The sequence below is a fragment of the Rana temporaria genome, chromosome 6, assembly GCF_905171775.1.
Source record: "Rana temporaria chromosome 6, aRanTem1.1, whole genome shotgun sequence".
Taxonomy (NCBI): Eukaryota; Metazoa; Chordata; class Amphibia; order Anura; family Ranidae; genus Rana; species Rana temporaria.
In genome coordinates this window covers 186696939-186712300 of record NC_053494.1, presented here as the reverse complement: position 1 = coordinate 186712300, position 15362 = coordinate 186696939, and the positions used below count along the sequence as shown (strand labels likewise).

Below are 15362 nucleotides of genomic sequence, written 5' to 3'. Positions count from 1 at the left end.
CTCTACTGTAGCAGCCACATAAGTCTGTGGTGGTTCCAACTCAGCATGATGATGTCGTAGCTACTTCCTACTTGATGCACTGCATCTCAATTGGACTTCCCCAGAGGTAGCAACATGCCAGATGGGGAGTGGCTATGATGTCATCACACTGGGAGGAGACGTTGAATCTGCTGGAGACAATTACATGCACGCTTGAGGATGTTGGTTAGATATGACCTCCAATATACAAAAAAACTAGGGCCACAATTACGTAGGTAGACATTGATGAAACTCAGTCCCTTAAACCATGTAGAAACCTAAATTGAATTTTGCCCATGGGACTTTGGTGAATTGCGCCAAATAAAGTTGATAACAATTAAAAAAAAAAAGTAGATTTCAGTCTGATGTGCACCAATTTGAGTGTAATTGTAATGTTTTATACATCTAACTAATTTACGTCAACATATGTGTATTTTGTCTATTTTATTATGACATGATGTATTGTCCAATGTGTCTGGTTTTAACCTTAATATGGAATAAATTTTGTACTTTTTAAGAAAACTTCTTATCAACTTTATTTGGCACGACGCATCAAAGTCCCATGGACAAAATTCCTTTAAGGTTTCTATATCATTTCCAATAAAATGATTTCATAAGGTGGTAGTATTGATCAAATCCAGTCCTACTGTATCCCCAACAGTTTATGTGTTCCAACCTGTCAGAATAGAGAAATGAACAAATATTTCTAAAGTGCATGTTTATGTCACTGATAAAGAGATTTAGCTGGTGGAAGGGGGGCAAACTGCGACAGGATATGCAGTACAGGCACCTAGATGTGCATAAACCTTTATCAGGCTTTGTAAACCATCATGTTACGGCTGAATTTAAAGCCGCTATGAAAGACATCTTTTCAGTTCTTACTGATAGTGCTGAAGCTTGCCCACCCCATGTTGTCTCCTGTACATTCCTATTGGCCAGTGGGGCTACTCATTAACCAATAGCTATAGCAATGGGACAGTAGGAATGTCCCCTGCTAAGTCAGATGCTAGATCTCCCCAATCAGAAGGGAGCATGAGCATTGCTGATTGCAAAGCTAAAGGTCTGACTTAGCAGGGGTTGTGTTGGAGCTTTGCAGAGAGACAACTGCTTCCACAATGAGAGCAAGGGTCCTTCTCTGCAGCATGCTGGCAGGGGACAGGCTTTCCTACCAGGGCTGTGTCTTTCTTCTACAAGAAATGATTTGCAACACTTGTACACCTTTAGTTTTGATGCACCTACATCCCTTTTTCATTGTAAGCTCTCATGGGTAGGGCCCTCTGAAACCTTTTGTATTGATTTGTATTTTAACTGTTGTGTCTCCCTTAATTTTTTACAGCTCTGCGCAAACTGTTGCCACTTTATAAATCCTGTATTATAATTATAACAATGCACCTTGAATGAATTTAGTTAATTCAAAATTTGAATTTGGGTTCTTTTGTCACATGTCACTGGTTGCTATTGAAATCTTAGGCCACATTCTTGTTTTACCACACAAAATGAAAAAAAAAAAAAGCAAAGAAAAAACAAAAACAATGTGACTTCTCAGCTCTCACAGAAAAAAAAGTATATACACTGTTTAAAGTGATCAAAGCCAAACTATATTTTGTGTAATTTCCTTTTGAGCTCCGTGTTTTGCCAAAAATGTTTACTCTGTTTTGTGACCATACATGAATGTTCCTTTATACTTAACTTCAGATCCTTGCTGTATTTTCGCTGTGTTTTCACTGCATGTCATATTTGCATGAGAAATTACTGCATTCTAAGCATGAAATTCTTTCTCCTCCAAACATTTATATTTCTCAGTTTTTTCACTTTTGAGACAATATCATTTATGTTCATTGTCGATCACAATAGACATTGTTGTCAGGAATTATCGTAATTTGTGAATGCCTTTTGGTTATATAACTAATACACACATTTTCTTTTTTTTAATGGTCATATAGATAAACTCTAACATTGTCTCGAAACTAGAAAAAATTGTATATAGTAGCATGTGCTGATCTTACTTACTATACAAAACACTTTTCTGATGCATTTTAAAGAGTCAGACCACCCAAAAGTTATAGATGATGCCTGGTGGGCTAGGAACCTGGTTTCTTGTATGCCCTGGATTCTCCACAAATAGGATTTCACTGCAACAATTCCCAGCTCTCTTCCTGCCAGGAGATTTGTATTTCCATCCAAATTTTTAAATTAATAAACCATCAAGCAGAAAAAACGGGAACTCCTCATATGTCCACAGCAGGTGTGCATACCTGGGAACTCAAGTGCAGAGATCTTACCAATAAAGCCCCGGGAGATATAAGATACCATCGGGTGGTTTAACTTTCTAGATCACCATAAACTAAAATTTCAGGGTGGGCTGACTCTCTAAAAATTAAGTGCAAACTCATAACAGCGCATGTATAAATAGAATATTAGAGCATTCTAGGTGTTTTTGTGAGTTTGTACTTCCCAGATTGTGTCCGTTTCTTGGGAAGGCTTTATTTCTGCTACTCTTCAACAGGTATTGTTACTGTATTAATGATCTATCTGGAGCCAATTTTCAACGCAGCTTGCCTTTACACCTGTCACAATTCTAAAAAACAATAATTTAAAGCTTCTTATGCTAACAGGGCATTTATCTTGTTCCCTGCCTTGCTCTGCTTAACTTGGCCCTGGCTATCCCTCTTTCCTTCTTGCTTCAGTGGCTAACTGATCCGAGGAACTGAATTCTGAGTTCAGACTATCTTCACCACTCACCCATGTTTTTATTTAACCATCATGTTATGTTTTCTTCTGTTTAGCCCTAAAGAAGAATAATATCACTAAATTTCCAAATGTTCATTCGAGGGTAAGGAATTCATCTAGCACACCGGTGGTGGAGGATACACAGAGCTGGCAAGCATTATTTTTTACTTGGTTTCCTCCTCTCTCTGTATGCCAGACCAGTTATGACTATTTCTGTCAATAAGCACAGTGGAGATGGCCATCTTGTAAATATGCTTACTCTTCGTCAATAAGTTACTGTTCCTTCAGTGGGAAGAATAGACTTGAGGGACTATTTCTACAATGTTGTCAATAAAATGAAACTGGCCTTGTACTAGTAAAATTTTGTATATATTTTTTTATTATAAGAATGTTTGTTCAATTTTCTAATCATTAGGCCCCGTACACACGAGAGGATCCATCCGCTGGAATTGATCCGCGGAACGGCTCCAGCGGATAGATCCCCTGGTGTGTACAATCCAGCGGATCTGTTTCCGCGGATTTTTATCCCCTGGGATGGATTTCAAGCGGAAAAAAATTTGAAGACATGCTTTCAAATCTATCCGCTTGAATCCATCCCAAAGGATTGATCCGCTGGTCTGTACAGACTCACCGGATCAATCCGTCCGAATGAATCCCCCGCATGCGTCGTAATGATTTGACGCATGCGTGGAATTCCTTATATGACAGCGTCGCGCATGTCGCCGCGTCATCATCATGGCAACGGCGCGACACGTCATCGCGATGGGATTTCGGCGCGGATTTCGATCCGATGGTGAGTACACTCCATCGGATCAAAATCCTTGCAAATCCTCGAGAGGATTTATCCGCGGAAACGGTCCGGTGGACCGTATCCGCGGATAAATCCTCTTGTGTGTACGGGGCCTTAGTGGGGTCAAATCAACATTTATTTTCAACCACAGTGACAAGAAAATTCAAAGGAACAGGAAGGAAACTTTTTCTCTTTTTCTAACAATGCATGTAGTTTTCCTTCTGGAAATTGCATTCATTCTAAAATCGAATGTTAACATAAAATTATATTTTGAAGTGCTTTCAAACATTTGTCAAGTCATTGAATGCACTGAGAATTTTTGTACAAATATTTTAACAAATGTTCACTTGCAAATCTACTAGTGCATGGCCAGATTTACTGTTTTATATGAAGCGCTAATTTCTAGATAAATGGTTCTCCTCTTACAAAATGGCCGTTTCCACTTTGTGTAGGTAATGAGTGCACTTTAATAGCCCACTTACATATCTTTAGACTTTTAATGGGTCATACTCTACAAAACTGATATTTCATCTCTAATAATAGCAGAAACACTGTTCACTAGACTGATTTTAAGTATAAGCTGCACCCCATTCTGCATGGCCAAAGCTGCCAGCTTTAATATTAGCCTTGACTAATGACTGTCCATTGATAAGGATAATAAGTATGCTTTTAAGACCCCTTCAATTTTTTCTATCATTAATATGACACACAACAGTGCATGCTAAATGTGCATTGCCACTTATTCGTAATAGCACCCCAGTGCATATATACACACTTGGCTCTTAATCTTTTATGACATCTCATGGCTTGTTAAAATAAAGAATATTTAATTCAGAAATGCTGACTTCATAACTGATATTTCAGTTTTGGATAGATGCTGAAACCTACAGTTTCTTATAACTCTCAATAGATCTAAATACTGCAGTCTGTACTTGCTGCAGCCTCGGCATAAAGGTTTCAAAAAGATTTCACCATGTGGAGAGTTGGCTCCATGTACAAGAAAGAAAACAGAAAATTGTATAATACTTACCACAATTTTCCTTTCCTGGTGCCTATCCATGGCAGCATACATGTGGTAGTAGCCACGCCTACTTCCGCCCACAGAACCAGTGCATAGCTATAAAAAGTTAACACCCACACAACAGCTCATTCCATGTACATCCCTAGAAATGAACTGGGTGGGTTCAGTATGCTGCCATGGATAGGCACCAGGAAAGAAAAATTACGGTATGATACAATTTTCTGTTTTCCTGGTGCCTCCATGAAAGCATAAATGTGGTAGATCAATTACTAGCTACCAAGGGGGGAAGTTTCAACAAATCCTATCATATAAGAAAGTGAGTAGGCTACTGGTTTCCCACAAAAGACAAGTGTAGTGAGGGCTACTAAGCCCAACAGTAGTGCTGATAGAACACGCCATAGTAGAACCTGATTGGCTCTCCTGCCTGTCGGGTGCTGACATCTTTTGCATAAGGTGCCTACGATGTCCAGATACTGCTGGAGCAATTACAGCAATTACTTTTGGTGGCTGCAGCCCAGCCATATAGTGGGGCCTTAGAATCAACTTTAGGAACAGCAAGGTGACTAGAATGGGCTGTTGTGTGGTTGTTAACTTTTTATAGCTATGCACTAGTCCTGTGGGTGTAAGTAGGCGGGGCTACTACCACATGTATGATGCCATGGATAGGCACCAGGAAAATGTATTGCTAGCCATAGCAAACGATCAGCTTGGAACTGTCATTTATACATCTATACAGTTCACGTTACTTCTATCATATTATCTGGGCATTATCATGTGCCAACCAATAACAGAAACATATTTTGATATCACAAATTTACTTTTATTATTGTCCGGGTAGGTTAGAACATAATTTCATGATAGGCTTTAAAGTGCACTCACAAATTACTTCATATATTCCTTACTGTGCTTTACTAGGTCAATGGTAGGAAAAACGTGGCTTCCTGACAAGGGAACTGTCACTGTTACCCATAACAACCATTTAGGTCCATCTTATTTTCTTCTGGTGTATGTTACTACTAGTTTACTAGTTGTGGGTAACACAGACAGTTCTTCATTTTGCCCAAGAGTACATTTGGATGCCACAATTGCATTAAACCATAGTAACCCATCAGGTATTGGATTTCATCCACTAATGTATGCTAGATAGACAAAAACTAATACTTGTTTTAGTGCCAGTTATTACCTGAACTGTTAGTCTTCCCATAGACTGACAATTTTCCCACTAAAAACTTGGCACAGAAATATATCTGCCTGCGCTGACACTGGGAAATCTGTGGTAGTCAGAGGAACTCCTCTAGGGGAATAGCCAATAGCAAGCAATGCTCAAAGTATCTGGTTTCTTTACAGCCATGCTACGGTTTTAGAATGTCATCATTCCTTTTTTTTAAATCAGATTTTATTTAATTAAGTCAAACATTTTGAAAAATAAAGGCAGAACATACAAAACACGTCACACAGGACTTAAAAAATACAACAAAATAAATAAATAAAAAAAAAAACATATTAGCAGAAAATTATAATTATTACTAAATAATATCAACTATATATGACCATCAAAACAAACGAAAAAAGAGAAATAAAATAAAAAAACTCTAAAAGGATTATATATAAACAATATTTATATTTCAAGTTGGTCTATTCCAATAAAGGGAACATAAACTCGATCCATTGTGACCAAATAGCATCAAACTTACTCATTGGGGGTTATTTACGAAAGGCAAATCCACTTTGCACTACAAGTGCCCTTGAAAGAGCACTTGAAGTCCCTGTAGATCTGAGGGGGGCATGCAAGGAGAATAAAAAAAAACAGCATTTTAGCCTGCAAATGATTTAAGATCTACCCCTCAGATCTACAGCGACTGCACTCCCAAGTGCACTTGTAGTGCAAAGTGGATTTGCCTTTCGTAAATGACCCCCATTGAGTTTCTTAAAAAACATGTATGTTTTTCAAAAGAAATAACCTATGGAGGTCAAAAATACAGTCAGGTAAAGTAGGAGTATATGGAGAGGTCCACCTAAGGGCAATTTGTCTGCGAGCCACAAAGAGACCACACAAAATAATATTCGACATTGAAGGAGTGTAAAAATAAGAATCAAGGTAGTCCAATAGGCATGTATGTGGTTCAACAGATTTATTTACATCCAAAAGCCCATTAAGTGTGTGAGCCACCTCCTCCAAAAATCTCTGGAGTTTGGGGCACTGCCACAGAAGATGTATAAGAGCACCAGAATTACCACACCTGGCACAGGCTGGATCAGATTTCAAGCCTATGGAATGCAAGAATTAGGGGTTCTATATACCCTAAGGAGAGTAAAGATCTGGGTCAATCTGTGTGATGGAAGAAGAGGGGCAAGAGGGAGGGACCAACTGAAGAAACTGATAGATAGTGTCATCATTCTTACTTCTAGTTGTTGAAAGATGAGAGCTTATTTTAATTGCACCTACAAAAATCGCAAACCAAAATATAGGCATCATCAAGGAAGCCTGTACCTGTTAAGACAAGGCCCCACTTCAGCCACTCTTTTGTCACTGTTGGATTGCATGAGAAGGGTTAGAGAACCTCTGTGCTGTTTTGTTTTTTGTCTCTGTTCCACTTGGGAAGAGCCCCCCTCATTTCCTGATGACACCATCACACAGTGAGACAAAGGAAGTGAGACAACAAAGGAACAAGGTCCTTCAGCACACAGCATGGCAAAAAAAAGCCCCCCTTTCCCCTTCCCGTCCATGAGCTATGAACCACTTTAGCACCAAAAGTTGCAAATCCTGTCCCTGTTGCTGCAATTGCTTATGCCATTGTTATAGTTTATCCGGATCCTTGTAACTGTCACTTTATGGACCGTATGTCTGCAGGAAAATGTGGAGAAAAATATGAAGATATAACACAAAAAAAAAAGGAATTCATATACATATTGCAATAATGTAGAAAACCCTACCAGTCCACAAGGCAATGTATTATTGCACAAGCTTATGTTACGCAGGGCCAAGTGCTGACCAGCAACATTACAGGCCGCTCCTTTACAGTGTGGGGTCTGAGTACCAATCGTCTGAGGCCTCGTACACACGACTGAGTTTCTCGGCAAAAACCAGCAAGAGATATTTCTTTGCAGAGGAAACCCGGTCACGTGTACATTTTCGTCGAGGAAACTGTCGAGAAACTCGACGAGCCAAAAAGAGAGCAAGTTCTCTATTTCCTTGACGGGAATGGAGAAAATTGGCTTGTCGAGTTTCTCGACGGCTTCACAAGGAACTCGACGAGCAAAATGATGTGTTTCGCCCTGTCAAGTTTCTCGGTCGTGTGTACGAGGCCTGAGCGTAGAAAAGCCACAGGACATGGATTTGGGTAATGACATTCCCCTAAACCCAGCTGGAACAGTTGAGCTATTTTCATTCTTAAAGCTGCATTGACATGACCATTACCGAAGAAAATTACAAAAAAAAATAGAACCTGGCCAAACAAGGAGTGGTTATTTCTGGAAGTGGACTTTTTTTGCCAGTGTCCAATCACCTGAAGGTCTCAGCATAACTCTATAGTTATGAATATAAAGATGCTCAGTGTCCCAAGATGAACGAAAAAGAAACACTATTTTTCACAAACATGGTGCTCTACAAATGTTTAAATTGCTCTTTGCATCTCTGTTTAAGTGATTTATCCTTACATCCAATCTCAGTGATTTTGGGGCTGGAAAACGTGGCAAAATCTTAATAATTAGAACCCAAGCACTTTATAAAAACCTGGAGTTGGGCTGTAATTAGACCTGCTTATATAGGGTTATTTACTAGTACAGCATTTAGAAGATAATTATTATAGATGTGTGCAGTAGATCACAAAATAAGTAAACTCTCACATTATTTAATTAAATAAAATGTAGTTTAAATCTTTCCCTTAAAAGATCCCCATATAAGCCTGATACACATGGGCTGGTGTCAGCCAGTTCAATAGAAACCGGACAACATTTGGCCCATGTGTACACCAGCCGGTCCGACAGAAGTCGGCCGAATGGGCGTGCGGGAAAACCAGCATCTGATGGCTGTGAGCGCTAACTGGTGTGTTCTGGCAGGGGGTGCAGTCCTCCTGTCAAAACACAATAGCTCGGCGGTGAGACTTTTTTTTCATTCAGCCCGCTGAGTGATACAAAAACTGATAGTGTGTACTAGGCATTAGGCAGGCCATACACAGCTAGAGTCTCAGACGGTTCAGCAGGAACCGGCAGAGATTTGAACCGTGTATAGTCAGGCTGAAAGTACCAAGTTGATTGATCAATCAACTTGGGTACAACCAGCATGCCAGGTGACTGAGGCCCCGTACACACGACCGAGTTTCTCGGCAGAATTCAGCCAGAAACTCGATCAGAGCTTTATTCTGCCGAGAAACCCGGCCGTGTGTACACTTTCGGCCGAGGAAACCGACGAGGATCTCGTCGGGCCAAATAGAGAACATGTTCTCTATTTTCATGTTAGTCAACGGGGAAACTTGGCTCGCCGACATCCTAGGTGGCTTCACAAGGAACTCGACGAGCAAAATTATGTGTTTTGCCCGTCGAGTTTCTCGGACGTGTGTATGGGGCCTTAGCTTTTGAGATGCTTGTTCCAGGTCAGTAGCTCAGAAAGTATTGAAATCAGCGTATTCAAATGAGGCCAAGGAAGTTAGCACTTTCAGAAGGAGGTTAGCACCTATCTTGTTTCTTGATGGTTGGCCTTAAGGCCCCATTCACACCTCAGCGTTTTGTAGCTTGAAGCTCAAATACTACAAAACGCTGGAGGAGAATTTTTTTTTTTCTATATGGAGATAGTTCACATATACACTACAAGTCCCCTGAAACAAAATGTCAGAAGCTAAAAAAAAGTTTGGGGCTAGTTTTTGAAGCATTCTTTTGTTCTATAGAAATTATTGATTCAAGTGTTTTAGCGCATTTTGTTGCGTTTTTCTGAGCGTTTTTCTGCTCAAATGCAATAATTAACTAAAGTGGTTGTGAGGGCAGAAGGTTTTTTTTTATCTTAACGCATTCTGTGCATTAAGATAAAAGCCTTCTGTGTGCAGCAGCCCCCCCTCAGCCCCCTTAACACTTACCTGAGGTCCCTCTCAGTCCAGTGATGTCCACAAGTGTCTCAGTCATCTGTGTCTCAGCCAATCAGGAGGGAGAATCTCAATAAAAATCAGCTAGCCAATCAGGGGAAAGAGGGGGTGGGGCCAGGTTGGGCTATGTGTCTGAATGGACACAGGGAGCTGTGATTCAGCTAGGGTGCCCCCATAGCAAGCTGCTTGCTGTGGGGGCACTGAACAGAAGGGAGGAGGCAGGATCACAGAAAAGGGACCGGAGAAGTGGAGGACCTGGGCTGCTCTGTGCAAATCCACTTCAACAGAGCAGGTAAGTATAACAGTTTTTTTCCTATAAAAATAACAATCACTTAAAATAAATAATAATAATTCATGAATATATAAAAATTAAATAAAACACATTATTAAATAATAATAATCATAAATAAATGCAAATAAAAATAAATAAAAACCTAACCCCTTACCCTAATATTAATCCCTAATAATAAATCCTAGCCCTAATCCTAGCCCTAACCTAACAAAATAAATAGATAAAATAAAGAAATGAACCCCTAACCATAACCTTTAACCCCTAACACAAAAAAAAAGTAAATAAATAAATAAAAGTGGATGAAAAGCTGAAAAACATAGCAATAAATGATGAAACATAAAACGCTTTAGAAAAGGCTGTACAAAAATGCTCAAAAACCATACAATCACCTGAAAAAATGCCAGAAAAAACTCTCAGAAAACGCGATGCTTAGGTATGAATGCTGCCTAAAGGAGTTCAACTTCCTACTGTAATTATTTTGAACTCCTCTATCAACTAGGAACCTAAACAGCAAATGTTAAGGAGAAAATGAATACAATAGCAAATTGCCACTGTTTACAGAGAAATTAATTTGAACAATTCTGTCTATAAATCCAATAAGCACTTATTCCCTCCAAAAGCTGCTTTGATTGGCTCCCAGATTTTTTATTTCTTTCTGTTTAGCTCTAGTCTGTCAGACTTGTCCCTAACTCTTCTGTCCTGTTCCAGATCTTAGAAGCCAGCCCTATAGGAGAGCCGACGCGGTGAGGAGAAGCGTAAGGAAGCGATTTGACGACCAGAACCTGCGCTCTGTCAATGGTGCTGAAATACCCGTATGAGACGGAGAATTCGCCACCCGTGTATGTGTGTGTGACGTATCCCTTGCACAATACACAAGACGCCGCCCTCGCCGTGACTGCAGCTTTGTAAACAATGCCATTTTTTTAACCATTGAACTGCCAAGGGCTTAAACTGGACAGAAAAAAAAAATGTGCATAGTGACTGAAACGTGCTGGGCTGTCCACTCCGAACAGATGTGTATCCGACTGTAGCTAACAAGTGCCTAAATCCAAAATACCTGGTCAGACAGATCCAAGCAATAGATGGGGTTTGGTCAGGTAGCATTCACACCAATACGTTACTCAGTATTTTTAACCAAAATGTAAAATACATGATTTTACTTTTGTTACATACATGTCGAAAAGAGTGACCCCCAGTAGTCGCTATAGGTTTCTCGATGATTTGTAAATATGTGAAACTGAAGTACGGATCGATGGAAGGGGTCCTTAAAAAAAAGCATTAGCGTGCTGTGTCAGTCTTGTGCTTACGTTGCACTTAATGGTCTTTAAAGAAGAACTCCAGCCTAAGTAAAACACGGACAATTGTTTTAAAGGTACACTCCAGGAAAATATGACATGTATGCATTTAAACTCATTCAGGTCACTTGATCTACCTAAACAGTTGATGCTCGCCTTGCTACAGCCTTTAGCTGACAGTATACTTATCCAAATTTGAACATGTGAAAATGCAGGCTAGGTGTTCCTGGTTCCAAGCACCGTTCTTGGTAGTTCTTAGAGGGAGGTTGCTTAACACAGAGTCATGTGGAAGGAGCCTAGGCCGCAACTACAATGTAAAATCTGCCTTATCCAGTTGCGTAAAACGCAGAATGTAGATGTAAACTAAGCTAGTGAGATAAAGTGGAGATTTTTAAATTTTACACTGATGCTTGAACTGCATTAGCAGGTCACTGATTGATTTTCCATGTTTCCTGGAGTTACTTTTTACAAAATACAGCTTTTAAAGCTACTAAATATAACTACCGTATTTATCGGCGTATAACATGCACAGGCGTATAACACGCACCCTAACTTTAAGAGGGAAGTTTCAGGAAAAAAACTTTCCACGGCCCCCTGTGTATAACACGCAGGTACACTTTACCCTCTATTTTCAGGGTAAAAAAGTGAGTGTTATACGCCAATAAATACAGTAATTAATACTTTTACCTACTGTTCCTGATAGACGAGACCTAATTATCCGATACTGCCACAAATTCCACGCATGGATTTCCTCTGCTATATCATTCTGTTTCACAGCATAGCTCATGCCAGAGTAAACAAGGGAAAACTTCCAGTGCATCAAGGGAGCTAATATTTGTTTCTTGGTTTAGGCCTACCTAGCTATGACAAACAAAGGTGGAGGATGGCCTATACAAAGAACAAAGGTAAAGAGTCGGTATGTGCACAGAGGCCTGAAAAAAGGCCTTCTTCAGAATTTTTATGAGGTTAATGTGGTGATTTTAGATGCAAAGTGTGCACAGTGGAGTTCTTCTTTAATTTTCAAGGGCTTTTGGTGTGTGTGTGTGTGACGGACATGATTAAAAACACTGCACCTATCAAAAAAGAAGGAAAACCTGGAACAGATCATTAGCATACACTTCAGTTTTCATACATATTTGTCCTGAATCATTATTCAGTAAAAAAAAAAAAAAAAAAAAACTGTGCACATTAAGGTTTTACAAATCTAAAAGGAAGTTGTTTTTGTAATTAGCTAGCACTAATGAATGGCACACTAACTGAATTTTTACCATAGGATTTAAATGCTAAAGAAAATGGTTTATATAACATTTGTAGTAAAAGCGTTCTCAAAATTCCTAAACAGTGAACAACAGGGATTATTTTTTTTTTGCCCTGTTACCCCTCCTTCCCAAAAAAGGCAGGGCAATGATTTCTTCCACTTTGTAAATAACATTCATTCACTGCCTTGCTCCATTTTGGCCATAAGGCTCACTAGGTTTCTTTTATAGGCTAGCCCCTTGCCTAACTGAAATTTACGTTTTGGGGGAGCCGCAATGGGTGCAATCACCTGGCCACTTCCTCAACTCTCTGAGAAGTACATTTCACTTGCCATAAAGGAGGTTTTGGATTATAACTTATTGCAGACTTGGGTTTGAAAGCTTTTTAAAAGAAGGACAGTCAGTGTTTATCATTTTCCCTAGAGACATTCATGTGAGTAGTTGGTTACTAAGGGGCAGCATAGACCATTATCTAGCCTAATATGTCTAGCTTGTGTCTAGACTTGTGCTATAGCTCAGGCTCAAAGAAAGTCTTATATGAATTTTGGTAATGGGGTTAAACTCTTGACCACAGTATCCATATTGGCAAGCATCCTTATCGCCTAGCAAATGTTTTGGTAGGTGATCACTGCCCTCTTGCACTGCTGATCACTATAAATATGAAATATGCACATACAGCCTTAAATATGCACACCATAATCAATCTGTCATTTTACACTTAGCACTCGCTCAGTCATTCTGATATAGATGTAGGTTATGTTTTTACACATCCTGTAATGACCAGTGGGCAGTGGCACCTGAAGACATGACAGAGAGACTGTGCTGAGTTTAAAAGGACAGAGGAACTGCTGCATGTCCCAAAAGCTCAATACAAGAAGCCTGCGACCAAGTCACAGTCATCGGGCACCAAGCACATAATAGCACAATGGCCACATTTTTATTACCTTTGCTTAAAACCACTGTCAAAGCAGCACATTTGATAATATAAGTGTGGTTGGTTTTCAGAACAAAAACTCTGATTCCAGTCCAGTGATCCACTGTCTCTCTAGTATAACTGGAATGAACTCTCAGACACAGGCCAGGTCTAGGGAGTACTATTGTTAGGCAATGTATCACAAGATAAGGAGTTTATATATATATCATTTAAAATTGGTGCTGGACTGGGGCCTGAAGAAGCATGGGTTCATCTATTGCTGTCAAACGTAATGTCCTATTAACAGGTTAATTTTGTTCATGCAGAAGCAAATTTATAAAAACTGGGGCAAAATGGATCTGCTTTCAATTGGGTGTCATTTTTTGAGAAAGCAGTAAGCTGATATCTTACAGTCTGGTGCAGCCAATAAGGATTCATCTAACCCAAGTGGGTAACCAGTCCGCTTTCTTCAATTTTTTTCTGCTTATCAAAGCTCATGCACTTGTCTGTAGAGATGCACCTTGGTGCCTGTTGGTTTCACAAGTGCCAGTGCATTCAATAGACCTATGTGGAGAATGCACATGCAGCATGGCTCATCACTACAATGCATAATTGAAAACACCACAGAAAGGTGCCTAATTTCTGCTTAAGTATAGTCAACTTCAAATCTTTGCTGCCTGTGCATTGGAACTGCATTCAGCATGAAAGGGGGCAGACCCAGACAAAAAGTAACCCTCCTGTTGTCAGACTACACTGCGTGCCCATCCAACTAAAGCTTGGGCATTGTACTACTAAAACAGGCTGAGTATTGGGTTGTACTTCTGATGGAAATGATAAGGAGCTTTAAATAAGACCTTGCATTATGGTCACATTAAAATAAATCTGTACTATGTTATGAGCACCCAAAGTAACAATGATACTGCACAACAAAGCACTATAAATTACCTTCTTATACCATCTCAGTTGTGGCCACATCTTGCACTATTGGAACTCCCACTGAATTTCTGAGCTGGTATTTGAATACTCCAGGTACGGCTGTGATAGCTGCTCTGCTCAGGCACTAAGTGCTGAAGGGTGGCGGAGTATGCATGTCTGTTCTACTCCCAAAAATTTGGATTTTTGCTCTTCAGGAAGTTGGATGACAGGGTAGCCATCAGGGGGATACAGGCATTACACCTGTAAGGGGCCCAAATGTCCCCAGGGGCCCGGACGCCCCCCCCCCCGCTCGCTCGAGAGAGAAGAGATAGATGACTGGGCAGAACCCCCCTCACCGGTTCTCAGCTTGCGGCTGGAGAGTGGGGCCCAGGCCTAAAGCTTTGTAAGGGCCCCCAAAATTTCTGATGACTGCCCTGTTGGTCGGCACTATGAAGGTGTGTGCTTTTTGTAAAGCATGAGTGTTAGTTTGGCTGCTAAGAACAAATTATGGGTTTCTTTTAAGAAATCTGTAAGCAGTACACTATTTTAGCTGAATATACGTTTGTATATTTGCTAATGCCAGTGTCTTGCATTTCATGTGTAAATCATTTTTCTGGATCTGCCCCTTTTTGATTGTCTATGGACAAGTCTTTCTTGTTTCATTTTGCCTTCACCACATCTGAAGCCTCAAAAAACACACAGAGATCTATATGCACCCAGAACTGGGTAGCAGGGAGAGTGCTGACATCACATATCACATGACCACGGCACAGAGAGGGTTGTCCTATTTGTTCAGTAGTTTCCCTAAAAGTGAGATGAAATTGATAACAGTAAATTAAAGGGGCAAAGCTCCTCACACCAGAACCAAACAGATAATGTTCCAAATTTTATTTACAGAACAAAGTTGAGTGGGTAACATTTAACTGAAGGGAAAAAAATATATTTTTATTATCAACCAATGTCTCTTTACGGTTATTAGTTTTGCTTGCCATGGTCAGAAGAACCAAACCCGTAGCTTGTTTTCAATATCCACTCTGCAGACATACAAGATAAAGCC

The 15362-nt window shown here is 40.0% G+C and overlaps 1 protein-coding gene across 9 annotated transcripts in view; it reads left to right on the top strand.

Moving 5' to 3' along the window:
* The window catches only part of FMNL2 (formin like 2), a 335632-nt gene extending 324538 nt beyond the window's left edge, over positions 1 to 11094 (top strand). For 3 of the 9 annotated variants that reach the window (XM_040357955.1, XM_040357954.1, XM_040357959.1), the window contains one exon: positions 10635 to 11094. In XM_040357955.1, the coding sequence (XP_040213889.1) occupies positions 10635 to 10744 (110 nt within the window). In that variant the 3' untranslated portion in view covers positions 10745 to 11094. Of the gene's footprint in view, positions 1 to 2804; positions 2899 to 10634 lie in introns of all 9 variants that reach the window. The other 6 variants (XM_040357956.1, XM_040357962.1, XM_040357957.1 and 3 more) reach the window with 4 other exon arrangements.
* Positions 11095 to 15362: the final 4268 nt, after the last annotated feature.